Source organism: Gavia stellata, chromosome 9, assembly GCF_030936135.1.
Source record: "Gavia stellata isolate bGavSte3 chromosome 9, bGavSte3.hap2, whole genome shotgun sequence".
Taxonomy (NCBI): domain Eukaryota; kingdom Metazoa; phylum Chordata; class Aves; order Gaviiformes; family Gaviidae; genus Gavia; species Gavia stellata.
Window position 1 is genome coordinate 7237491 of NC_082602.1, and position 27125 is coordinate 7264615.

At 39.6% G+C, this 27125-nt stretch overlaps 1 protein-coding gene across 1 annotated transcript in view; it reads left to right on the plus strand.

Annotated features, from left to right (window-relative positions):
- The first annotated feature begins 6169 nt into the window (after positions 1-6169).
- The window catches only part of RTKN2 (rhotekin 2), a 32193-nt gene continuing 11237 nt past the window's right edge, over positions 6170-27125 (plus strand). The window contains exons 1-8 of the mRNA XM_059821313.1: positions 6170-6211; positions 10317-10516; positions 12607-12665; positions 16825-16878; positions 17797-17914; positions 19530-19730; positions 24354-24448; positions 26010-26116. Of these exons, the coding sequence (XP_059677296.1) occupies positions 6170-6211; positions 10317-10516; positions 12607-12665; positions 16825-16878; positions 17797-17914; positions 19530-19730; positions 24354-24448; positions 26010-26116 (876 nt within the window). The remainder of the gene's footprint in view (positions 6212-10316; positions 10517-12606; positions 12666-16824; positions 16879-17796; positions 17915-19529; positions 19731-24353; positions 24449-26009; positions 26117-27125) is intronic.

Sequence of the window (27125 nt, forward strand, 5' to 3'; positions counted from 1 at the left end):
AACGCTGCTGTGCCTTTTTTCTCTCCCTAGATGCCTGCACTCCAGTACTTGGAAAAAATCAGTCCAGGCTACAAACTTACTTCAGGCAGAGACCATTTGCCAAGTATTGTATTCTTCAGAGATCTTCTAAATCGTATGAAAAAAAAAAGAGACCATCTGCAAATACTCAGCCTGTATCCACCTTCAGACAAAAAAATCTGATGCCGATCCCGAGAGCTAACTGGAGAATCTCTCCTTTTTCCTAGGAGATTGCTATCAGAAGTGGGTATACATCTTCTTTCCCAGCAATAGATAGTAGTCTTCTGGCTATCAAAAGGAAGGTGATTTTCTGTCATTATTTTCTCATATAGGAGTCTTTTAGATTTGTGATATCCTCAGCGCACTTACTCGCTGTTTCAAATTCAAAATGGTAATCCATTTAAATGATCCAGGGATTTTTCACTTGCCTGTGCAAGATCGATTAGGAGAAATCATAACAGACCTGACCCTAAAACTGGAGCATGTAGTGCCCAGTTAGATTCTCCCATGACACAAAATGATGACTTCACCAGCAGACTGCCCAGCAAACATTTGGATGCAACTGTCTCAGGTGGATATTTTATACACCAAACGCCACCTGCAATAAATGCACAAGAAATCAAAGTAGGACTGTATAGTCAACAGAGAAATCCTGGTATAAAGGTATGATATGGGAGTGACAGTGTCGAACCTCTAAGAAATCCTTTTCATACTGAACATCCCTTCAATATTGAGCAGCTGAAAGGACCTCTTTGGATTTATGTAGCAGTATTATCTTTGTATGACCATAGTTTCTCTGTCTGTGTAAATGTCCCCCTATTAGCAATGGATCCAAGTAGCCAGTTTCAACCAACTTTGATGTTGAAAGCAATTAAAGATAATTTTGTTCCTTCAACTGCTGTGGAGATAGGCAGTCACATAGAAAAGAAAGACCATATAAATATCTAAACTTAGGGAAAGGCTGCAAAACTCATGGTTTGTTAGACACTGTGTGTCCACATTAAGCGTCTTCTCAGCTGGAGGAAGGCTTCTAGTGAAGCCATCAATCACCTGTGAGGATTCTTGTCCAACAGGATTCTTCTGATGGGGTTGATTCTGTACTTATGTGGGGACCACATATGAATTGGCTTTGAAACCAATGCCCCTGGTCTCCCAAGCAGAAACAGGAATACATGTGACTGGTCTACCTCAGTTAGCCACACTTCATAACTTGTCTTGTGCATGAGCAACTTTAAGACATAGAGGATCATCAAACTGCAGTTTAAAGTCATGCAGTGTTTAATTTGATTTTTAAGGTTTTCAGGTTTGATCTTAGAAACTGTTTTCCAAGTTCACACGGGGATGGATTTTTTTGTAACTTACTATTTCTGTTATGAAATGTATTTTAAGTGCATTTGTCTCATATATGGTGATTTAAAGAGGCTACAGTAATTTAATCTGGAGGCATTTCAAAATGAGATTGACATCAGTAGTACTGGGAGGAGCCAGTTTCTGGATTCTTATCTGGAAAAACAACTCCTTGTGCTTTTTCAGCCTTTTACAGTTTCTTTTAGAAATCCACAGGAATGTAAAATGTTCAACAAAATAGTTCACTGAAGCACCTGGTATCAATGTTTTGTTGATGGCATCACACAGAGATGTGGCCCTGGTGCCATTTGGAGCGCTAGAGCAGTTGAAGAACTACAGAATATTAAAAAACCTTGAGCAGAAGACGAGCAAGCTCTCAGGGTAAAATTAATGTGAGAACACCTGAAATAATAAGAGATTACTCTAAGCTGTTCTGGCCTCTGTGTCTAATTATCAGAGAAAGGTAAGGATGATGGATCCTAGCTAATTTAGGCACCTGCATGTTTTAGGATGTCTTCAATGACTGACTCCATGACTACCTTAGAGAAGATACCTACTTCACACTGCTCAGTTAGGTAAAACGGAGCCTACAAACTTCTCTCTTGCCATTGCTTTCACCTTGACAGGGTTAGGCTTTAGCTCACTGTCGTTGTCCAGATGATTAATTTTCACCTTATCCAATCAAAACTGAAGCAGAAGCGCATGACAGTAAGGTAGTTACCCATATTTAATTTGTTTGGTAGGACTACATGTTGACCTTCTGCCCAGCTAAGTGAATGGAAAGACCAACTCACCTCTGCAGGCTGAAATGAAGAAATGAGTTACCGAGGCTAATAATTTTGCCTTTTAACTTAGCCCTGGCTTCAGTAAGCATTCAGGTAAACACCCTAGATTCCAGAGCCTCTGCCCATTTAACCACTCTGTAATGGTCATATGTCATGGTAATCAAAGCCAGTGGCAATCGATGGCAACAGTTTGCTTTTCAGTTTAAAATTAAATAAGAAGAAGTCAGTTATAAATAGCCTTGCAAATTCTTTTCCATGCGTCCAGTACAAATCTTCATATATTTCCATTTAGGATAAATCTGAATAGGAATTGAATAGACTTCTACTGGCACACTCTGATGATATTCAAGGAGTAGGTGTAGCAAGCTGTGGGAACTAAGAAATTAAGAAAAATATTGCAGTGCTGTCAAGAGTAGGTGTAGACATTTTGTACCTGCTAAACCAAAATGACGGGCCTAACATTTAAAATAATATGCTGATGTAACACTCAAGCAGAACGGTGATTTAGATAGACAATGATCTTTCCTCTGCTATCCAGTTTCCCTAATACTAGAAGGAAGCCAAATGCTTCGCAATGCAAATAGAGTGGCAAATAAAAGGATGGTGTGAAGGTGTGATTCATCTGAAAAAAATGTTTCACTTAAGAAACCCCAGAAGGCAGGATATAGATCCCCTATTTAATTCACCCTACCCCCTTCTGGCTTCTCTGCACTAGCGCAGCAGTGACTGCGCAGGATTTTACTTGTTTTGTAGGTTTCTTTGCCCTTCAGTGGAGGCTTGTCTGGAGAAGAAAACATGGTTACAATGCTTCCTTTTTTATTTTATTGTTGCTGTCTGCTGGGACTACTCGTAAATTAGGGAGCGGAATAATTGCTAGCTGAATCACAAATCTCTGGGTAATATCGATGGCATAAAGCCTTCTTTATCTCAAGTTAGTATGTGTGCTGCAACAGCAGGACAGTGTAGCTGGAGTTAGGCTTGGAGTGCAGAGAGAACATCTCGCCTCATACAACACCTGCAGAAATGCTGTTTAAAGCCTCAGTCTCATGTTCCCTTAAGAGAAAGGACTAGAAGTTCGGTGAAATGTTTAATTTTTTAATTAAGCATCTGACAGATCAACTGAATTATGAAGCTTGATTTTGTAAAGAAAGAAACGAACGTCTCTAGCAAGTGAATGCAAAGGAGGACCAAAGCAGAAGCAGGTGCAAGAGTGTGAAAAGCCAAACTTTGCAGTAACATGTTTCTAATGTAGTGGAAAACTGGGCATTTGAACCAGCTCGAGAGCAGATATGCACTGAGCTTGGGAAGATACTGTTCATGTTAATTAGGGCTGAGTCCTACAGGTTTAACTCCCACTGATTTCTTAAGGGTTCCAATTCAAGTCAATGTCAGTAGGAACGTGTAAGGGCTGCAGGCACGGGCTCTTTAAGCTATTAGTAGTCACATTTTGGGACTTAATAAAACTAGGATTTGCTGAACAGACTGTACTGCAAAACCATGCTAATTAGCATCTAAAATTCTTGGAAAGCTGCCACAGATTCCTGGGAGCTGTCTACACCACCAGCAAAAAATGGCTTTAGAGATGCTGATTGCCTGAAAAAGGTTGGGGCATAACTTGTACTTTTGCAGTGGTTTTTATCACATCCATGGAGCCACCCTAGCTTTTGACAAAACCCTTTTGGTGCACACCGAAGACAACTGTTCTCGGTAGTCTCGCAAGGAGTGTTTCTGGAAAACTTGAACCAGTGGATTTGTTCTAGAGTCCAACCTGGAGTGCTGAACCACTTGGGATGATGCTGGGTGGAAAGTGTTTCAATGCGTCTTTTTTACATGTTGTATTAGTTTTCTGTGGTGGTGCACAGTGAGTTGGTGAATGAGTTTTGGTAAGGCAGAATTACAGTGATTCTTTCCTTGTTTGTTTATCTCTTTGGTAAGGCTATAATTTCCAGCTGCTCCCATAGTTTACATAAAACTCATCAAAGGGTTTCAGCCATTGATATTTGTTGAGACTGGAGCTCCTCCTCACTTTCTTTGGTCAAGCATTCATTCAACAATAATGCAGTTCAGTTAACTTGAGACTTTCACTTGTTTGGTTTCCATTCCAGGAATAGTCTCTCCATGATGTGTTCCTGTTTCAAGTTTTCCTCTGTAGGCCAGAAAATTACTTGGAGATTTTTGAGGCTCATATCCCACCTCTGACTGATTCAGGAGAGGCCAGACCACACCTTAAGGGATATGCCTTAGCATGAAGCAAAAGGGCACTCTGATTTGGCATCTCGTGTTGTCGCCTCTTTTGATGGGTCTCTCTTGGTGTGTCTTAAATCCTGAACTTGGAAGCAGAGACGGGAACATGAAGCTCCTGCCGGGATGCATGAAGCACCAGGATTACATGGAGACTTTCCTTTCGATCTCCCTCAAATCCACTCTTAGATACCTTGGCTGTCCATATGCAGCTTGTAAGGATCATACCTTGATTAAGCAAAAGCCTTTTGGCTCCCTGATGGGATTTCTCCACATCCCACATGGGATGTAATGCAGAAAGCCTTCTTTTGAGAAAGTCACAGTAGCTAAAGAGCTGGGGGAGTATCTAAAAATGGGAAAACCTGTAGTGTCTATGAATATATAACCTAGGGTAGGGCTTCCCAGTTGTGGCATGCGTCCTGCCAATGGTACGCAGAAGACTTCACGATGGTGTGAAGGTATTTCATGAATATCTGAATGCCTCCTTACCCTCAGGAACGTGGCCCAAGATGGAGACAGGAACTGCTGAACAGCTGCCGCTGCCGTCTCTGCCTTGAGGTGAGACTCGAACACTTTGGAGGGAAGCAGAGCTCCCTGTCCCCTGCCTCCCACCAAGGAATACATACCTTTGGTCCAGAAAGTCATGATTTTCCTTGAGGGCTAGCCCCCTGCGTTTGTGCCCCTGTTGTAAACATCAGGTGGCAAACAGAGCCGCCAAGCACCTATGTGAAATCCTGATGAAGCAACGAGGCTTTTCAAATTTTCCCTTCTAACTGCGTGTTCTTGTATTTTAAATAAGCATATGTTAGCCAGGAGACTTCTGTCTTCTGTAGAAAGCTGTTAGCAACACTGTATATCTCACTCGTTCCAGCACATTTTGCTTCTTGCAAATGTTGACAACCATGTGCGAAGCAATGAGGATCCGTGCTTGTGGCCATCACCCGCCGAGGAGGAAGTCAGAGAGGAAAGCCAAGAAATCAGGGACGAGGGATGGATGGGAGACACTATTTTGGCTCATTCGTTGCATCTGCTGAAGACAACCAGAGCTGCAAAACTGGCAGCAGAAGAGACAGATGGCTCCCATTACTCTCCAGTCAATCCAATGAATAATTAATGCACTTTTATTTTAATATATAATAGTATAATATACTTTTCACAATACATGCTACTAGCAGAGCTATTGAGGCACCATCCTATTAAAGATGCATAATTAAATGAACTGCAGAAAACCAAGAACGTGGTTAAAAATTCATGGCTTGCTTCGGAGCAGCGGTGGCTGCGTACTGAGCAGCCGTTAGGGAAGGGGCCGTAAGCCTCTCCTTCCGGCTCGTTTAAAGAATATTAATCGGAAAGAAGCGGCATCGGCCTGTTTCAGGAAAGTAAATTAACAGGGAACAAAGAAGCTGGGAGCCGAGAAAGGTATCGCCTTGAGCTTCACTATTCAACGCTCGCTCTTCTAGCTAAACAATACGGCGTTAATAACGCTATCAGCAACAGTCAATAGCTAGCACTGCATTTCTGCCAGTCCCCCTGCAGAACCCAACCGACGATGTCAGCGCCGCCGCCGCGGTTACCCGCCTGTCTGTCACACCCGCAGGAGGCGGAGCGCCTGCTGGCGCGGGGTGCTGTGTCGCGCTGGTGTCGCGCGTGGGCGGCCGAAGCCCACGGACGCCGCAAAACGCGGACGTCCCCGAGCAGCCGGAGGGGCGGGCGGTGGGCGGGGCCGCGGCGGCCGTTGCGGGGGGCGGGAGTTTTGAACGGCGGCGCCGTTGAGGAGGATGGGGCGGCGGCGCGTGCCGGGCGCCGGTGGCCAGGAGGCGGTGAGCCGCGGGCGTCCCTCACCCCGCGGGCGGGCGGCTGCGGGGCCGGGCGGGGAGGCGGCGTGGGACGCGGGTGGCGGTGGGGTAGGCGGCCGCCCGCGGCCCGGCCCTGCTCCGCCGCAGGTGCCGTCCGTTAACGGCTCGGGCCGACCAGCGCCCGCTCCTGCTGCGAGTGAACGGCGACCCGCAGGTGCTCGGGGGGCGGCGTGCCGGGCGCTGCCCGGCTTCGGGCGGCCCTCGGGGGGCGGGAGCCTGCGCTGCCCCCGAGCTCGGCGTGCCCGTTGCGGCTGCGGGCTGCCTGCCGAGCTGGTGAGCGGCCCCTGCGGCAGCCTGCCTAACGTGGCCGAGCCGGCCCGCGTTGGGTGCGGTGAAGCAGCCCGGGGGTGTGCTGGGGAGGGCAGGCGGCCGCTTAGCTGCCCGGACAAAGGTGACGCTGCTTTGGTGGGCTGAGCTCCCCGCTCGCCTTCTTCAGGGCCTCGGAGCGTGAGGCTGATCCTTTCTAGCTCTTCAATCTTTCAGCCATTAATTTCCCTACTAATCAGGGTTTTTCTTAAAATCTCGAATCACTTAAAAGCCTGAATTAGTTGAACTCGGCTGTGTCTGTAAAGCTATTGCTGTCAACTGCAACAAATACTCGTTCCTGTGTCTAGCTAGAAAAGTCCCCAAGCTAGTATCTTGACTTTACAGCATCTGTTTTAGAAGAACACTCGCTGCCTGACTACTTGCTTATTTTAAATAAATATAGTAGACCTATGGGGTTTAGATGTAAGCCACTGTGGTAATCAGAAGTGTACCTTGGAATAAGATTCTGAAAGCCTGTATTTAAGATACCAATTAAATAAAGTAAAACTTCAATCTGTCCTGCCTTCAGTGGTACCCATATAATTTTTCTTAGCTGTGGTTGTTGGATTTGTTTGTTTGTTTGTTTTGTGACTCCATCACCTATGTCCAACTAGAAATCCTTTAAAATTTCTTACATTTGAGATATACTTAGGTGGGGAACACAAAGACTCTTTCTGGAAGTATTGCTTAGGCAGGTCCTGAGTGTGGGGCTGAAAATCTCAACAGCTGTTAGTAATCTTGTCTGGGTTATGCTGCCACTGGTGGGGGAAGGATGGAGACCGCGAGGGAAAGGGTGCATTAGTAGACAGCATATGGCAAAACAGTGCTGTGTCATTCTTCCAAGTCCAGATGGTGTGCTTGTATTTTTAGAAGGAACTGGGGGGGGGGAAAGCTGACCAATTTTTTTGGTAGACACGAAGAACTTCATACGTTCCAAATCAGGCTGCTAAGTCATTCCTTCAGATGAGATTTATATGGTGTGATTATTTAAGCTATGGGCTAACAACTGTTTAGTTCAGAAGATTTTGTGTGAGCCTGGCCGAGGTGTAGCATGGACTAAATCCTTTGTGTATTTCTGAAAGTTGCGGTACTGATACATGCAGATGCCCCAAACTAGGAGAGTTTATTTCCTCACCATAGTTATGTACCAAGCAATAGACCTGGAGAGGAGCCGCGTGCCATCTGTGCTGGGTCCATGCGGAGGCCTGTTACCCTGCGAAATGTTAGGGGGAAGTACTATTTCACTCTTCTGAGATGAAATTCAGCTTTGTAACAGCTGATGTATTAGTTTAGGCTCAAAGAATGAGTAATTATTTCTTAGGGGCAGGTGTGGGCCTTGCTTAGCTTTTCATAGCTGTGTAAAATTTGACTCGGAATAAAAGAAGATTGATGAAAGCTATTTGCTTCTCCTTTCCTTCTGGGATGAGCACTGAGAAGCAGCGTGGATAGAGAAGCAGGTGTTGGGGATGCGGAGGTCTCGGTGCACTGCTTCATCCTGCACTGGTTGAGGTTGAAAATTTGGAAAGCAAATCCATGAGGGGGGAAACCTGGGGGAGTCTATGGTGCCATACTGGGTCCCAGGCCTTCATATATCAACTGTAGGGAATACCAGCAGAACTTCTATGGACAACATCTCTGATGCGAGCTTTGGGAGCTATTCACCACCAAAGAACCTGTGTCATGGTAACCTGTGCATGTTCCAAACATTTCTCCTGGGGTCTCAGATTGAGAGCTCTTAGTTTCTGGAGGGTCCTCTGTACTTTATTAGTGTCCTCCTTCATGGTGGTGTGTAGTCATCATCTGTGTTCTGACCGTGTGACTAAATTGTCTTAAACACTGGCAGATTCGGTAGAACATCTGTTTGTCCTGCTTTGCCTGATTACCCAAGCCTGGCGTCTTTATCATCTTGGGTGGGGGGGAATCCACCTCCTTTACTACCTGAGGGAAATGAGAGACTATGTTTGTGTATCGGGGCTTAGCGATTTGCTGGCTCATGATGTTGGGCAGAATAACCTTCTGTATGGCTCTAGGTCCCGTTTTAGCAAGAATGAGGTTGCCGTCTATAACAGAAGAGGTGGGAAATGGAACGAGAGGCGTATACCGCTGAAGGGATCTGATAGCCTCTGGCTTTTTATAAGAGTGTTCTGAGGTGGCTGGGTATCAGGCCTGTTTCAGATGCCGTGTACTATGAGTAGCTGGAACAGCAGCTGAAACTTTATGTATTTTTACATTATAGCATCAGGCCTTCAAAAACAGTAAAACCCACTCCTGCGAAGTTGGGAAGGAATGGGTGGTGACTGTAGTGAGCTTCCACCTGCCTCTTGTGACTCATGTCAAGGGCAGCTAATGGCAGAGTGGGTCCCAAGTAAAGAAGAAAATCATCTGCATTACCCCTTTCATGGGTTCTGGTTTTCTCAGGTACTTGAGTTGTGGGGAAATTAGCTCCTCCTTATTTCTATCCTCATTAGAGGCTTGAGGGAGAGCAGTTACCAGTACTTGTCTACCAGTTGAAATACTGAACTTGTAAATTCAAATTATTGTTCCATGAGTTTCAGTCAATTGCTTATAGATCCATCACCAAAGCACGTGTTTTGAGTTCAGATGTACTATAAAACTGAAAACTGACACAATGCTTTTAATTCCAGAGGTAGTTGGGACACTCCTGCACAGTGTTCGAAAAGCTTCACTCATCACTGACTTGCAATGTATTTGCAATGCAGCCCTGCAATACAGTGACAACACTGTTTCTTATGTGTCAGAAATATTTGGTTTGGCCAGGGATGGCCATATAATAAGGAAATGTGTATCAGAGCTGTCAGTGGCATCTAGCACACCTTTGGGAGACAGCAAACTTTCTGTCATCCTTCACCTTAATTACCTGCTATGTTGGTGTGGATTGACCTCTCTGAAGTGGCAAGTGAGGAATAATGCACATCTATGAATGTTTGTTTTCTCTGAAAGTAGGTAGGAAAAAGTTGACTTCCCAGAAGTTTTTATAATACCTTAAAAAAACCGACTCCTTCAAAAAACCAGTGATGTGGAATTCTAGTGACTTGTCAGGCAAGTCTGCCTTATTTCATGCTTTTGAATGAGAAGTGTGCATGGCTGTGCCATCAGGCAAGGCATGGTCCGTGTGTGGTGTTGAAGCTACCATAGCTGTCTGACTTTCAGGTCACGGCCTGAAATGGTCAAGTATTGGGATATTATCCTTTTTTCGCTTCTGGTGTTACCTGAATTTTATATCAACCACAAGTGAAGAAACCACATTTTTTTTAACTCTTCTCAAGATGGCCAAAGGAGTAATGAGACTGAATTTCTGATTTAAGTATTTCAGATATTTTCCTAAGTTTAGAGTTTATTTTAGTAGAGATCACTGTAAAAAGTGGAATGTTAATTTATAAGCTTTGTTCAGTTAGGCCTCTCAATGACCATATGAGGGGACCATATGTTATTATCCTATGAATGACACATTGAGGCACATAAATTTTTAGTAACATTCAGATGCTATGGTGGGTTAATGTTACTACCCAGTTTGGAATTTGTGTGTGTAATAGGTATAGTGAATCTGTTACATCCTGTGTTTTACTCTTTTATTCCTGAAGGGAGAACCATCATTTTGCATTTAGTAACCATTGTAATGGCTGCATATAATGAAAACCTAGGGTTTTCTATCCCAACTGTGAAATAAGTAGAGCTTGTTAAAAATTCAGGATATTGATAGTTGGATTTTTGTTTAGTCCTTTGTTTGTTTTTGCATACCTAGGAATGTGACATCCAAGAGAAGATTAACTTCGAAATCCGCATGCGAGAAGGCATCTGTAAGCTACTTGCAGTGAGCACACAGAAAGACCAACTCTTGCAAGCGGTTAAAAACCTGATAGTTTGCAATGCTCGTATACTTGCATACAGGATGGAGCTACAGAACCAAAAAGAAGAGCCCGTCTCGTGCAGAACTGAAGAACAGTGAGTATCAGCTCAAATTCAAATGGAGCATTATGAAGCAGGCTTTTGCTTATGTGAATTCTTAGCAGCCTGTCTAGGAAAGTAGATTTAAACACCTCCTTCTGTCTTCCCCATACAAGCATACAGTACTGCTCCCTTAAAACACTACTTTATAAGACCATTCCAGTATCTTCTTTTACTTCAAGAAATTAAATACAAGTCATATTTTTCTGGGTAGATTTTATTATTGACATTAGACTGGAATTCAGCACCTGACTATCAAGTAACATAATAGACGTATTTTCTTGATTACCTTTAGCATTCAAAAAGGTACCTAACTAAGTCTGAGAAGGAACAAACCAAAATTATCCAAGTCAGAATACACCTATTCCTACTTTTCATTCTTTCTATTGTTATTAAGGTCCCTTTAATGATGGAATCATCATGGTTAATTGATACCCTCTACTGGCCACTTTTGTTAACTACAGCAAAGTCATTAAAAAATACAACAATAAATATGAAGAAAAATCTCTTTAGTTGAAAGTATTCTTATGTTATAACTCCTGAGTGAGCTAAAGTATACATGATTTAATTGAATAATGTTATAATTTTTCGTCTGATGGAATATAGTTTGGGTGCAATGTTGAGAATCGTGGTGCAGAGACACAATTGCTCTCAGGTTATTACTCTAATGAAATATTATATTGCAATTTAGCATAGAAACTCTTCAAGTACATGCTTAGCTCCAGTTAGTTGTATCCTTAGGAACAGTCCTGCTACTTTTTGCTTTCAGAAATGTGGTCTTATAGGAGAAATTTATTGAAGGAAAGAATTGCATTTTCTGACTATGTCAACTAGTATCGTGAAAGCTGATTTTGAAAGCTAGCACTTATAACTTGTGGTATTCTGTAATTATTGCAGCTGTATTGCTTTTTCCTACTAAGATGAAGACCTTTATAGTGATTCATCTTTCATGTATGTTTTTAACAATGGAATAATATCAAGTATGTATATATGCTGATGTTCTCAACTCCTGATCTTTGATGTCAGTGACCACAGAATGGTGATAGCACGTGTCCAGAACAGGGCAGAGATACTTGGAGCTATAGCTGAACAACAGTATTGTTTTCTTACGGTCATAGTCAGCTGTATTGTTTACTTGATCTGTGTCTGTTATGCATTACTTAGAGTTCCGTCTTAAGGCGTCCTTTTTATTGCCAGTGAAGGTCATTAGAAGAGATGCATGCTATGGAGTTATTTCTCTACCATGTAGATCATATCTTTGATAGCTGATAGTGCATTTGCAGTTCTTTTTCCAGTATTTGCTCAGGACTGGAATTTGGCTAAAGCTTAATCCAGATAAGATGATGATGGCTGAGAGACAAAATTCTAGGGTTTTCAAGTAAATTTTGTCCCTATTTCTTGTTACGTGGGTCTGTAATCTGTGAGTTCTGAAGATACTGCAACTGCCTCTGGGGGTCAGGATGTTGGTAGCAGCTAGAAATTTTCATTTCACCTTATTTGGTTAGGAGTTAGGAGCAGTGGCAGATAGGAGAACACTCTATTGTTACTCATTATCTACAGATTGTTTTGATTCAATTTAAGATTGACCTTGAGATCTACACTCTGGCTACTTAGCAAACTGTCTGCCTGCATGTAAAATCACAATATTAAAAATGCAACATTTTGTAATTGATCTCTATTAATAGAGGAAGAGGCAATTCTCTAACCAATAATAGAACTGATAAATTAAGTTGCTTATTCATTGATGTGTACAGAAGGGGAAAAGTTGATGACGTATTTGATTCTGTTGGAGCTGTAAAAGACAAGGAAGATGAATCTACTTGTCTTTTAATACCCAGGTTAAATAAGCTTTGGAGTAAAATCTTCTAGGGAATTAAGAAAATTGATGGTGTACCTTCCTTCCAAATTATCCTCAAGAATCTAGTGACTCATGTCTTAAACCAGAGATACCAAATTTAACTTTAAAGAAACGCGTTTGAAATGAGCTATAATATGAAAACCCTGACACTTTTTAATGTTTAAAGGGTTGAGTTTTAGAAGTCTAAATGCACAGATCTCAGACCTCGTTTTTCTTTTCTTTTTGGCAGGTCTTCAGAAAATGGGACAAAAGACCGGGTGGCATGCAGAGCAAAGGTTGCTCTATCAGGTAAGCGGCTGGGTAGTCACTTAATTATAGCAGCTAATTGGCTGGACAGGAACTTGTAATACAAATTATACAAACAAGATGGTATTTTTAAAGTGTGTATGTGGTTCAGGGGCATAAATCCTCTTGTGCTTCAAGGCGACTTGTGCTTTTAAGTCACACATGTGCTTTTGAAGATCCTGCCTAGTATTTCCATTTTACTTTCAGGGACTTTCACAGTGGGAAACACTTTTTTTCTGTTTGTCACTAAGCACTGAATACATTTCAAAGCTAAGTAAGTGTAAATGTGCTGATAACTTTTTTTCTCCCCACAAAGACAAACTTTGATGTGATCATACAGGCTATGTCTAACAAATTGAGGGCAGAATTATAACTAGTACGCAAGTGTTATTTAGTTAATGCAGATTACGTTACTACAGCAAAGGTATAGTGGTATGACTTCAGTGCAAACTAGCAAGAATATTTAACAGTGATTTTCAGTAGGCTGGTACACTGTTTCCGAGACTGTTCTCAAACTTCAGCACTATGAATTTATCATTTTGTTTGCCTATGCCAATAGTGGATGTAACTATGTTCAGCATTCTTGTAGTTGTTCATCGTGGCTGTTCTGCTAGCTTTGCTAACAGATTTGTTTGTGCTCCCTGACTTGCTTCATTAAAAATAAAATAGTGTAGAAGGGCTCACTACTTAAGCTGTTTAGGTTAATTCTCCGTATTTTGACATATCTTTAAGCAAGGTAACTTCTAGTAGAAGAGGAGAGATGAGCACATGGTTCAATATGGTTTTCTGCCAGCACAGCTGTTGCAGAATGTGTATCTGTCTTTCCTCCTTATGGTAGTTGGATGAAAGCATCTGTTTGCCTGTCTGTGCTGCAGTTGCACCTTTCTTTGGATTTATAGAGTTACCTGCAGTGAAGACTTTAGGATCATATAATATGCTTTTGTTATCTTTACAAAATCAGAATTGTGTAAGGACTCTATTTTTAGTATGAAAAATTGGTTTAGAATATGAAACATTTAGCTAGTTTCTTTTGATGGGACAAGAGACTAGAAGCGTGAAATACACCGCTTCCTATTATGTGCCATCTGTTAATGATTCCGTCCTGGTACTAACATAGTGGTTCTCAAACTGGAGGTTATGATCCTCAGAAGGTATGGCACAGATCAAGACGAAGAAGAGAAAGAGGCATCAGCTACCTCATTGTGAACTCAAGCCTGTGAGTGCTGGGATGCTGCCATGCCTCACTCCTCTTCACATGCTCGTGTCGGGAAGCCTGGCCAGGTCTAGTTTACAGCAGGAAAGCCTCAATGTTCTTCTTGGCCTCTGCTGAGAGATTTATGCTTTCTATAGATCATCTGTTATTATCTCATTTTCCACAGTGTGTGCCTGAGAAGCAGAGAACTGGGATACATGAGAAGTAATTGTGGGGACAGGTTTGTTTGTGCTTGGCAAGGGCAGGAGCCTCTGGACAAGATACATGATTGGAAGATCCTGAGATGACATTAATAACATGCCTCTCTGGTTCTTCCTTGGGTTGTCCTCTGACCCATTACCCTGTGTCATTTAGCATGCCAAATCAGGTCCTGTCTGCTTCCACAGCTGCAGTATGTTCACATCTATAATGTCCCATTATTCTTCTTTCCCTGTCTTTCCCAATCCTTGTGTAGCCCATTGGGTATACTGCATTTCTTCTCTCTTGTATGCTGACCTTCAGTGGATTTGCAACTGGAGTTGCCCTGCATGTTTGGAAGACACATGTGTATGTGCCTGCCTTGGTGAGAATGCAGTTGCAAATACAAGCAGTGTGAATCAGGAGATGTCGTGACTGAATTGTCTCAGAGAGGTTGGAAATGAAGAGTGAGTGGTAGTCCATGTAATATGACAGGGCATGTAATTTAATAACTGAAGATATAGAATGGATTTTTTAGGGGAAAGTAATGCATCCACTTATAAATATATTAGTGTATCATAAGGTTGGTACATGCCAGAAGCTTAGACTATTACCAAAAAAAAGCGCGATCATGTAGCCAACACCAAAAGTTCAGGAACAGAGTACTGAGGAATGCACTCCTACAGAAAGCAACTTTATGTCAGATATTGTGTGGGGAGTGCATTCCTTAATCCACAGTTTTTCACACTTCTATTATTTTTACTTATTTATCCCACGTGTGTGAATAAATTATGTGATTATGTTATCTTATCAATCAACTATTTTGTCAGAAGGCAATACATTAAATGTTGATCAAAAAGCATAATCATAATTTAAAGTAATTTTGTAAAGGAATCATTCACTTTAAATCTGATTAATTGTAGTGCTTGGATGTATCCACTTTGAATCCACACAGATTTACAGCTAATGGTGACTGAAATTAAGGTGTGTGAAAATTGATCTTTGTTTTTGATAAATGGCAGCTCTTTCAATCCAAGAATGAATTGAAAACTGATTTACAAGTTTCATGTTCAGCTTGTTCAAGCAATTGACTATCTATATCCTGATGATTTTCAGAGAAAGGGGTAAATTTTTCAGCTAGCATGATATTGAAAGTGGCATGCAGAAGTAATCTTTAATCTAGTACTCTAATTGTTAACCAGACCTATTGAGCGCATTAAAATTGTCATTCAGAGTTTGCTATGATTAGAGATGAAAAAAGGTTTTTATTGTAACTCTGTTTTCACAGATTTATGTAAATTTAAGACCTTTGTCTTTTAGGAAAGAAACATTCTGTGCTTCATCTCTGACAGAGATAAATACATATGCATATTTAAAGTTTGAGAAAGACTTCTGTAACTCTTTTAATGAAACTATTTTTGTTTCCTTATTTTAAAAGATTAACTATTTTTAAAAATGCTTACTATGCAAATGCAGAACGTGGTGGTGTATTGACTTTTTAGGTAGTTGTGGCGGTCTAAAGCTGTACACTGGCAGTTCACTGTTGAAAATTCATTAGTATTCATGAACACTTAAAAATAGATGAATTTGCAAGTTTCAAAATTGAAAAAGCATGTATAATAAGATGTCCCATAATATAATCAAAATTAACTTAAATTTAAATTTTTCATTTAATATAACTTCTGAAACAAAGTGACTATATGCAGTTTCACTTAAATCAACAAGAAGTTGTGTGGGTAAAACCCTGTAGGAATACATGACAATCTGTTGCCAAAATACCACTACTGTTTTGCATCTTAGCATACTATATGTGGATTTTTCCATCAACTCTGGAGTCATCAATGCTCCTTTATGACAATATTGAAGATTTTTATCGAAAGACAGTTAAGCTAGTGCTATTCACTGCTGCCATCATGTGTCACTTAATATATTGCATATACTTGTAAACTTAAGAAACCAACTTTGCATTTATAAAGCCCCCACTACATTTATCTTTTAACAAGGGACTAATAAGAAATGTTATGTCTAAACTTGAGTCCTCGAAACTGGAGGAAAATGTCACTCAGTACTGTGTTGGATTGAGTAGATAAATTGGAAAATTTGGAAGAAAATACTCTCCTAATATTAAAATGACAGGCATGACTTAGAATAGTGGTTCTGTAATTGCCTCTCTACTATGGTTCTGATGTAGAAGGACATTTTTGAGTTTTTAAAAAAAAAGATTTCTAAACTCTTTTTATGCCAACTAAGACAATTCTAACTGGGAATGTGATTCCAAATGATATTTTCTCTGTGGTTAGCAGAACAAGACTTAAGTATTTGCAGTATAAGTATCCCAGTCATTTCCATTAAAACAGGAAGTTTTTCTTCTTGCAGTTGGATGAGTGGTTTCCAGCACAAGGCAAGCAGAGTTTCAGTTTACATCTGTGCATAATAATGGGCTCAGAACCTCTGAGTTCTGAGAATACCTCTCAGAACTATGTTGCACAGCCACTCTGAAATGTTATCTCACATACTTGCAAATGAGATTTAAAATATTCTTTATCCTAGCATAATTTATAAAAGAAAATGACACTTCAGATTGAACTAATTGATTAATTTTCTTTTAACATGGATAATAAAATTGAAATAGTTATGCCGTTCATTGGATAGAAGGTCCTGTTACTTCCAAAACACCAGAAAAAGAAACAAGAAACTTCTTGTAATTTGTTTTGACCACAGATCTACAGTATTGGCTATAACTTAATTTCCCTACTTTTTTCTTCCCTTTAGATATTCGAATACCATTAATGTGGAAAGGCTCAGATCACTTCAGCAATAAAGAAAGTATGTAAGATGTAATGAACTACTGTGATAAGCAATTGCTTATGGCTGTAAATTTAAATTGGATGGGGGAAGTCCATACTCATTTCAACCCCTTTTTTGATCTTTCAGTAGGTCCATATTTTACTCTCTTTGTTGTGTAGTTGCTCTTAACTTGAAGTTGTTGGTTGCAGCAAGTTGAATTAGTTCAAAGTCCTGCAGTTCTGTGTGTTTAAACCCTAGTCTCTAAGAAGTCCTGAGGAGAAATTCCAGAGGAAGTAACAGAAAAGGGTTGTTATTGAATGGATAGCTGAGAAACTTCTGATTAAACATGTTGTTCTATGTCTTGTCTACACTTGAGAGAGTATATTGGAGGCTGTTTCCAGTGAGAAATTTAAATGAAAGTTGTCTGTTGGTGTTGAGTGGATTATTGGATAGTCTTCAAGTACATGCATTTTGCTGTGTCATGGAGATTAACCCTAAATCTGTTCCAGCTGTCACCTGGCATTGATTTCACTTTGATTTTCAATAGGGTCAGAGGGGCTAAGCGTGGCAAAATAGTCTAATCCTATATAGCACATTCATAAAATGAGGCAGGCTTTGGATCAAATATTTGGTTTTTTTCTGCTTAGAATCAGTTTTATTAAACAAAATTGCATTTTTACTAACATTTCTGAAGTTGCTAGCACAAACTACCCCTGATTATTAGAAAAAAAAAAAGTTGAGCAGAGGTAGGCATTTTTTCCTCTGAATATTCTTCTACCTATACAACAGCTTTGATAGTCCAATTATCATAAAATCCTATGAAATTTATGGTGGGAAGAATCTGAGGGCAATTCCTTAGAGGTCCAAATTACAATTTCTTCTACTTTTGTTTACTGGAAGCATTTAGTATTGTGATGCGTCATATGGCTAATAAAACATTTCTTTGGCTCTCTGCAGAATCACAGCGCTATGCGGTTTTTTGTTTGTTCAGAATGGGAGCTGAGGTTTTTGATACAGAGGTGGCTATTGTGGATAAAGCAGTAACAGATATCTGTTTTGAAAATGTAACCATATTGTGAGTATAATTTATTTCTGTTGAATGAAGTACAAATATTGCTGTTTTCTTTTGAAAGTGGATATGATTATGCATGAGTGGCTGAGATCCACTAAGTTTTTCTGTGGGCAAAGGAATCAGTAGAGGTCCTGTTAATTTCAGCGGATGGTGGATCCCCACCTCTGGAAAGTTGGTTTTTATGTACAAAATGATACTGGTTGTAGCTGTTCTACTTGAATTGTACTTTTCATTTTTGCCATGCTGAAGCATTTTTCTTTATATATGGAGATAAACAAACTTGTACCTCAAGGACAGAATTAAATTAACGCTAAAACCTGAAAGCATTATAAAAGTATAGGCAGGAGTGTTGCACCCAGTGTTTTAAGTAATATTCTGTACAGCAAGCTACGGTCTCTTTTGATGTTCCCCTAAGTCACAGTTCTCTTAAAACCAGACCTTCTTTTCCACACCTCATGTTCTGTTGCACCTATATGAGCATGTGCTACAGCCACACAGTCCTTATAGTTGAAGAATACTAGACAGGAAATTATTCACTTATCTTTAAAAGTAACCTGGAAAAGAGTAGAAAGGTGTTCTCATGTACTTCTTCCGTTGCATTATAATTTTTAAGAGAGTCCTGAGAGGCACTTAACTTTCCCCACCCCCTGCTTTATTTTTTATATTAGTAATTTAGATTCAGTCTCCTGAGGAAGACTTACTGGAAAGCTAGAACTACTGAAAACTTTAAATCAAGGCCCTGAAAACTGAGTGGTTGAGAGAGAGTGGATCTTTAAATCAGATTTTAAACTCTCTTAAACACCTGTTTGTGTTAAGAGTGGGGACAAAGATTTGAATCAGCTTCTTCAAAGATATGAGACTCGACCATTATAATTTTCTGTGAAGTACTGCAACAAAACCAGAAAAGGCTCTCTAATTTGCCTTGTATCCCCTGAGATAAAGAAAGGCTTTTTATAAAAGCCTTTGGGATGATTTTGCTATGGGCATGTGTGTAATGACATGATTTCTACCTGAAAGACGAGGTTAGGCTTCTGGTTTGATGACTAAGCTTGAGAACATGAGAATCAGTAGAACTGAGAACAGAGAAAGCATAGGCTGCGGACAGAAGAACACAGTAGTAGGTAGTTAAGTTATGAATGGCAAATTTTGTTGGTTGTAAGTGAGGTAGGATTTTTTCAGTAACGTGAAGGGGATGGGGTGCGACTAAGGTCTCTTTAAAACAGTTCCATCTGATTTAGCACCATAGGCACGGGTAGGTTTTCAATCATGTGATTTTTGCGTAACAGTAGAGGGCAGATTTAAGTGTGTTTGAATGTCTTGCCTGTGTACTTCTATAACATGTTTTTTTTCAGTTTTTAACCTAAACGTTGAATTTCCTGTTTGCAATTGTTTATGGTTAATTATAACATCCATCCCATGACTTCAACACTAAGTTACTGCTGTGTACTCTAGTCTTTAATTCCATACTAATGTATGTTTTTGCCTGAGTCTGATGGCATTCCTTCCCTTGATTAGAAATATATGTTACTTAATATATATAGTAGCAGTAGCAGCATTCCTTGGCTGCATACTCAGTTGATTAACAAATGTTCTGAAATTTTCTCCTCCTCCCCTTCAGTGATGAAGCAGGACCAGATTTCCAGGTGAAGGTTGAAGTGTATAGTTGCTGTACAGAGGAGTCTTTATATGTAACAAACACTCCTAAGAAACTAGCAAAGAAGCTTAAAACATCCCTCAGCAAAGCTACAGGGAAGAAACTCAAAGCTGCACTGGAAGAAGATGACACTGAATCCCTTTTGCCTGCTGACCCGGTCATCCAGTAAGCCATATATATTGATATTCTGGTTTTATCATTTCTAAAATAGAAATACGCCAAATATATTGTAAATTTTTGGAAAATCGCCAAGAAAGTGATTATTTCTGTACTTACCCGAGTGAAAATAAATTTACATTTTAAATAGAAAATGAGAAAGTAGGTGTGAATTCCAAATACGTCGCTCAGCCTTGGGGCCTGGTTCTGATCTTGAAACACATGAGTAGGCTTTATCTTTCTGCTATACAGCTAGCTAGCTGGTATGGTAAATCCACTGTTATTTGCAAACTCTGTAATCTTTTTAGTTTGATCTCTGGAGGAAATCAAGCTTGTACAATCAGTCTGTCTGTGTCCCTCTGTCCATCTACTTCTCCTTCTCCCTTTCCCATTTACTCCCTCCCCCATATTATTTTTCCACCTAGCCAATTTTGCTCATACTTGACAGACAGGTAGACATGTCTAAAAGCTACAAGTTGTGTGAAATGAAAAAGTGTGGTATGTAGACAGGAGAAACCTCTCTTGTATCCTCTCCCCTAATGAAGCTGACGAAGCAGTTTGTTGTGCCTGGGGTGCATGCTGCGCGCATGGGGGCCATTCCACTTGCTGACTTTTCAGTAAAACTCTGGACTGTCAAAGGCACTTTACAGTTACAAGCGGCTTAACAGGAGTTTTCTTAATTGACTCTAGCACAGAACGTCTTAAAATGACTTACTGGTTTTCAGTGTTCATAGAAATAAGTGCTGTTCCCAGTAATTTACCTGTTTCCTTTTAAAAACGGTCTTAAGTCTTTTATGCATTTTTAATGATGTTAACTGCCTGCTAATATTTCCCAGCTACTTTAATTTCATTGGCATTTAAGCAGGCCAAGAACCTAAATTGTAAATACTAATAATATTGATTTTTATTTTTTTTTAAGAAAGCAATTTTTTCAAGGAATTACTTTTTTTTGGCGGCTGAACAGTAAAGAATCAATGCCTAATTCTTGCCAGGTGTTGACTGCTGTCTTAGTCTGGCTTCATATATCTATTTGCCTGGATTTTAAAAGGAAACATTCAAGCATATTCTGCCTTTGTCAAACTGATATTACTGTATACCGATATTACTGTTTCAATCAAAAATACACATCCAAGAGATCCTATCCACAAAGCAAAGCAAATTTTACCACTAACTTTCCAGTGTGTTCCACCTAATGACAATGTATCTTTCAGTCTGCATCATCTCGAGTGGCTGTGCTTTCCGCAAGCTCCAGTTGGGCAATGACACACTGTTGCTAGATAGTTTGCTTCAGATATAACCACTAGCTTATTTGCTGGCCATACTTGCTTGAATATAGATTGTCTGTCTTTTAAGGAAGGAGCATCAGTAGACAGTCTAAACAGCTGCCTCCTCCCTTGGGTTTTGCTTTTGGTTTCTCAGTTGTAATTGTATTTTGCTTTCCTCCATCTTGAAGTTTGTTGTTTCTACTGTAAATAATCATCTCACAGTAACTGTTACTTTCTTAACAGAGTTAAATGAACAATGATGTGTTTAATGATGGCTTTGCTAGGTGATTAAAAAAGGTTCTTGGAAAGAAATGGGTTATTATAGGCAGAAAATAAGTTGTAAATTTTTTTTTAATAGGCTCCCCTTAGGATTTATATTAGTAAGACCTTGGTATGTAGCCCTTATAAAGGGGAAGAGATTGCAAGATTACAAGAGATCTTTCAAGTATTCCCAGAGAGTTTTACCAGTCCAGCAGGTGAAATTAAACTGCAACAAAAAAGGGAACTTTCTGTATTGTATGAACACCTTTTCTCTGTAGATTTCATCTGTATGGGCCTTTTTCTTTTCAGAGCACACATGGGCGAAGTTCTCCGTTTTCCAAAAACTCTGTGATCCCTCTGTGTCAAACTTCTTGGCTTAGAAATCTCCCTCGTTAGTGAGGAAACTGTCAGCCTTGTAACTTCTATTCTAGCTTAAATTTTTTTTTTTCTTTTTACATTTGTCCTAGAAGGAAAATGTTTAGTGGAGTTATACCGTTGAATTCCAGAGTAACTAGGTTGCTCTTTGGATAAGTCATTGGAGAGACTCCCTGAAGTGCATGTTTATTCACTTGCAGAACTGGCCTACACGTGGACTTTTTGTTACTGCCTTTTATGTATTTGTTGTATTGCCTTTTATGTATTGTCCTCCACTGGGCTGGGAGCATGGCTTCAGTGTCCTATGTTTGAACTGGCAAATTCATAGTGATATTTTGCTAGAAGTACATAGCCTAATCTAATGGCCTCACTTTTACGGTTGGGTTCTTTTTGGTACCTGAAGGTTATATTTGTTTTTACCTTCTATTACTTAAGATCTGATTGAAAGGTGAGCATATTAGATGATTTTTTTTTACTCACAAATCCTCCGCTGTCTATATCTAGACAAATGAACTAAGATTGGTATTTCTAACATTGGGATTAATATTCAGGAACAGATTCTGCAATCTGAGCTGTATTAATTAGTATGCACCGATAGAAAGGGTGATATAGTTACACCTTCCCACGCCAGTGTCTGTGTGGCAACTTTGGTGCCTCTGTCTCTTGATCAGTAAACAGATTTAACAATGAGCCTTTGCCACAGGCATGTTGTGGAGATGAGCTGATTTTTTTTTTTAATAAAGTTATTACATGGAAAAATACTATAGATATGCAAAGTACTGAATGAGATGCAGCAGGCAGATTATTCTTCGTTATACAAAGAAACTGCCATTTAAGGCAGTTAGCTAATTCTGTGAAATGTAGAGGCAAAAAGTAGTCAACAATCCTGATTAACCAGTTAAATTTGAAAAATATTTGCAGATAAAACTTCTCTAAATTATATTGCAGCTGGCTGAAAGGAATGACTGTTATATTTTAGAACGAAAATGTGAAGCATATTTTAAAACTGAAGTAGCTATTTTTTTTGGCAAGGTTGTTGTGGTAATTAGTCATGCTTTAGAAAAAAGAAACTTTCAAATCAGCACAGAAGTTTTATCTCTGAGAAGAAACTGAACTTCTTGCTACAGTTTAAATAGAATGGTAATGTATTGCTCAACTGCATGGCAAAACATAATCAGTGGAGAATCTTTTGTTAAGGAACAATCTAGCAGGGCACATAAACAAATGTTGATGGGTTTTTGTTCAGATTGCCCTCTTGAAACGTTTCACAGCAGTGGTTTTTTTGCCCGCAATGTTATAGCATATTTAATTTTTTCTTTATTCCCTTAAGATAGATGTGTAACAGACCTCCTTGCTAACAAACTTGCTGCTTTTCCTCCTCCTCTTTTAGTGGGGTTAGGGCTAGGTAGGCATCTGCCTTGTTCCTCTGGAGATCCAAAGATTTTAAAACCATATGTTCCCACTGTGCTATTAGGAAAAACAACATTTGAAAAATATTATGATAGAAAACTGGTTTTTAGTGATGTTAGTTCAGTAATGTCTTCTCACCTTTTAGACCACTAAGCATCTTACGCTGTACTGAAGGTATTTTAAGGATCTTATGCTAGATCCTGTTAGGGAGAGTAGTTAGTGATTTTTGAGGGTCTTGTTTTCTTGTGAACTTTGTTTAAACTGCCATTAGCCAGGTGGAATTCTTACTGCATTGCTGGACTGTAAATCTGTTACTCAGTCTGAAGAGTATTTGGGGGAAAAGGTTAAACATGTACCAAATTTATACTAGTTTATTCCAAGAATTGCATTCCACATGCACTGTGCTGAATTGTAAATGTGATTTTTATTTTTTTTTCCCCGAGGCAAAATCCAAACCAAAGATATAACATTCTCAAACCTGTAAGCACAATAAGTGAAAGAGTCCTTTATGCTACAAAACTGACTGTAGGATTTCTGTACAGATTTCTGCATGTGAAGAATCAAGCTATTAGATACTATTAAAAATACATATATAAACAACTGTTTTATAAAGTGTAGTCTACGCAGGCAAAGCAAAAGAGCAGAGCAGCATGGAGGAGCAATATAAAGCCTTTCAATTTTTAACCTGTATTTTCAGATAAAGTTTATGTCCTCAGTTCTATTGTATATAGCAATTTTTGAACCTATGACCAAATCTAGTTGATTTAGGCCTAGGAATAAAAGCTGTAAAACTATTAAAAGTTACTTGATGCCTGACTAGAGGAGAGAGATGCTTTTAGCATCCTCGGGGTGCAGAGAGGTTGGGTAGCACAGCCTTTACGCCTGCGTTTGTCAGCCGCTGGCTCAGCAGTAGGCGTGAGCCCAGCTCGTGGGCAGCAGCCACATGAGAAATCTTCTGGCTGGTGGGTCCAAGAGAGGTGGCTATGGAAAAAGCAACCTGATGGGGCCTCTTGGCATTGGCCTGGAAGTTGTGGAGTGGGAGGGAACTGGAGCTACGCACAGGGTGGAGGCAGGAGATAAGGATATAGGAAGGAGATGAACAGACTGTGGGACAGTGGTTTACAAGAAAAACAGAGATACGGGAGTTCTGTGGGAAGAGGTTGGGGGGTGGCAATCTGTGGTCACTGACAAGGTGCTGCCTTGTACCTTGGTGTTTCCTTGTAGCCAAATGTGTTCTCGGGCGTGTCTAGACTCCCTTTAATTACTGCCTGAGCAACGTGAAACAGAAATGTCTTTAACTTGCCTTTTCTTTCACATTTAGTGGAGCAAAGTACAGTTTGCTAGCATATACCACTTTGGGGCTGGAGAGTGCTGAGGACAATTTCAGGACCCACAACCTTACCATTACAGGAAATGGTAAGTACATATGGTACCAATTTAAGGAAATAAAAAACCAGTAACATTTTGCATTTCTCTCTCTTGTAAACTAAAGAGCTTAAAGAGATTATTTTTCTTGATACTTAATATAGAACAACTTTAATAAAATATTTAATGGCTCTAAAACAGGCATCTGTACACAGCTGAATAAACTATAAGTTGAGTAAAATTTCAAGTCCAGATGAAAATTTAATTCTTTTGGGAGTTTCTTCTGCCATTTGCATCTTGGTCTTATGTGAGTTGTAGCTATATACAAATTATTTCCCCTTCCTCACAACCAACGAACGGTATCGGAATGAAGAAGCAACTTTTTCCTCTGTAGTCAGAAGAAAGTAGAAAAATAGCTTCAGTTCAGCTAGTTTGTTTCAGGCCCAGATTTAACACGGGACGTAAGCATGTGTGCTTGAAATTTGCGTTGGTTGCTGTACTTCAACTCTGGGACAGCTCAAGTTGGCATCAGTCAACTTAGATGCTAATGCGGGGACAATAATTATGTGCAACTGAAGGTAATGTTTTAAGTAGCAGGAGTACAGTTTTTGATACTTCGTCCATTATTTTCTGAAAGGGTAGCCCCTCCCGTAAGCCACCCTCTAATTGTTAACTTAAGACATGGGACTTTCACTATATTACTCTTTAGCTTCTGGGAACTTTGTCTTTTACTTGGGTAAACTTGACCTCAAAGAGAATTTCATTCTTTACACTTCATTAATTCTGGATAAGTACAGATTTGAAGACTTATGAGGCATTTGTTTCTTGAAGGGTTGGATGAATAATTCTGAGTATCTTTGATATTTGTAAGCCTTTCTTATTAGTACTTTATACTCTTTCTTCTTCAAATTCCTTTTTCTGTCGTTAATATACATAACTTAGTCTGGTAAGAAATGACAATACCTGGATATTTTGGTTCATTACAAGCATTTCTAAAACATGACCGAAGACGACAGAGTCATGTCAATGAAACGTTGTATTACCTGCTTCTAATTACAGAAGAGAGAGCCTATTACATAGCAGAGCTGAGCGAGGAGCGATATTGCAGTTCATTAGAAACTCCTTGGAATCTTAAATGCTCTTCTAGTGCTGAACACAGAAGTAGATACAAATTCTAAGCCTTAATAAAAAAATCTGAAGCAAAGTGCTCATGTGTAAATGTAGCTGTGTGCTATAATGGGATGGGCTCAGGGATCCTACTTAGATGAGATGGCCAGTGTACTTATCTTTTTAAAATGTTTCTAGCTGTGAAATGAGATTCAGAGCTATGTTTTATGTAAGAACAACTTGTTCTTGCAGAACAATATCTTCATTTTTACTTGAAATTCTTTTGGAAATTCTTTTTTTTTTTTAATTAAGAAAACTTGCTGAAGACTAAAAATCAGTTTTAGTCTAATCCTAGAGAACGAAATCTCTTTCTTTAAATATAAAAAATGCTTATTTACATTCATGACCTTAATGTAAAAATGGATGTAGAAAGCTAAACTATGTATTTAGGGCAAATGTTCAGAACTGAGTGTTTGTCTGTCTTTTGCCTGGTCTTTTCCCCCAGAGGAATCCTCTTTTTGGCTCCCCCTGTATGGAAACATGTGTTGCCGTTTAGTTGCTCAGCCTTCCTGCATGGCTAGGGATATGATGGCAGGATTTCTGAATCAGCAGGTAAGAAGACCTTGCTTGTGTTTACATCCTCTTCTGTTAATAGCTGTCACTACGAGTCAATTGTTAAAACATTTGCTTTTACCTGAAGTGGTTTCTTGAGAACTGTTGTTTTTCACCTGTTCTAACTAGAGCAAGGGGAAAATGCTATCTCACAGCTGTGTTTACAAACAGTATCTTCAGTGGCTAAGCGTGAAGAAATAAATGTTTCCTTGGCATGCTTATCAATAAAATTGTTTAGGTTGCTGCGTAAAGATCAAGTATAGTTGTTGTTTCAGAACTGGTTTAGGCTGGTACTTGATGGCAGCAGTCCTAATAATCCTGTGGCTCTCATCCTTGTACATACCTCTCATTGTGCTAGCACAAGGGTTCATATCACAGCATGGTGAATCTGACTGGTGAACCGAGCCATATTTAAACTCATCCCTTCAAAAATGATTCATGTGAACTCAGTTTACTTCTCTATTTTGGTTCATTGCACAACTAGGCAAACGAGAATGTGATAGTGGAGGACCAGAGGGGCTGGGTCATTTGTCAGGAGTGCTGAATTACAGGCTTTAAACTGGCTGTGAAACTATAATGTATTTATGAAAGCTGTTCAGAAAATTAATTTGAGAAAGTGGAAATTCTAGACAAATGTCGTTGCTTGACATTTGTTGAATGTACTGTGTGTTTCCAAAATGAGATACTCTTCTTATTTCTCTTATTGTGTAATTGCTGTAGCTAAAAAAGGTGGTTTCTTTCTTACAGTAGACACCAGTTCTACATTTCATTCTGTGTGAACCAGCAGATTCTGTATTGTTAGTGTCACATGACAATAAATCTGCAAAAACTGTAAAACACCAAAAGACATTTAAAGTATTGCTAACATTTCAAAAATCAGTGACTCTTAAATGTTCTGCAACATTTAGTTTTTGTTTTAGGAAAGAATTCGGTGTGGCTAAGTTTTGATCACACGGGGCTCAACTGTGTATACTTTGTAATATACTCTTAATTTGTAGTTTGTTTGGTA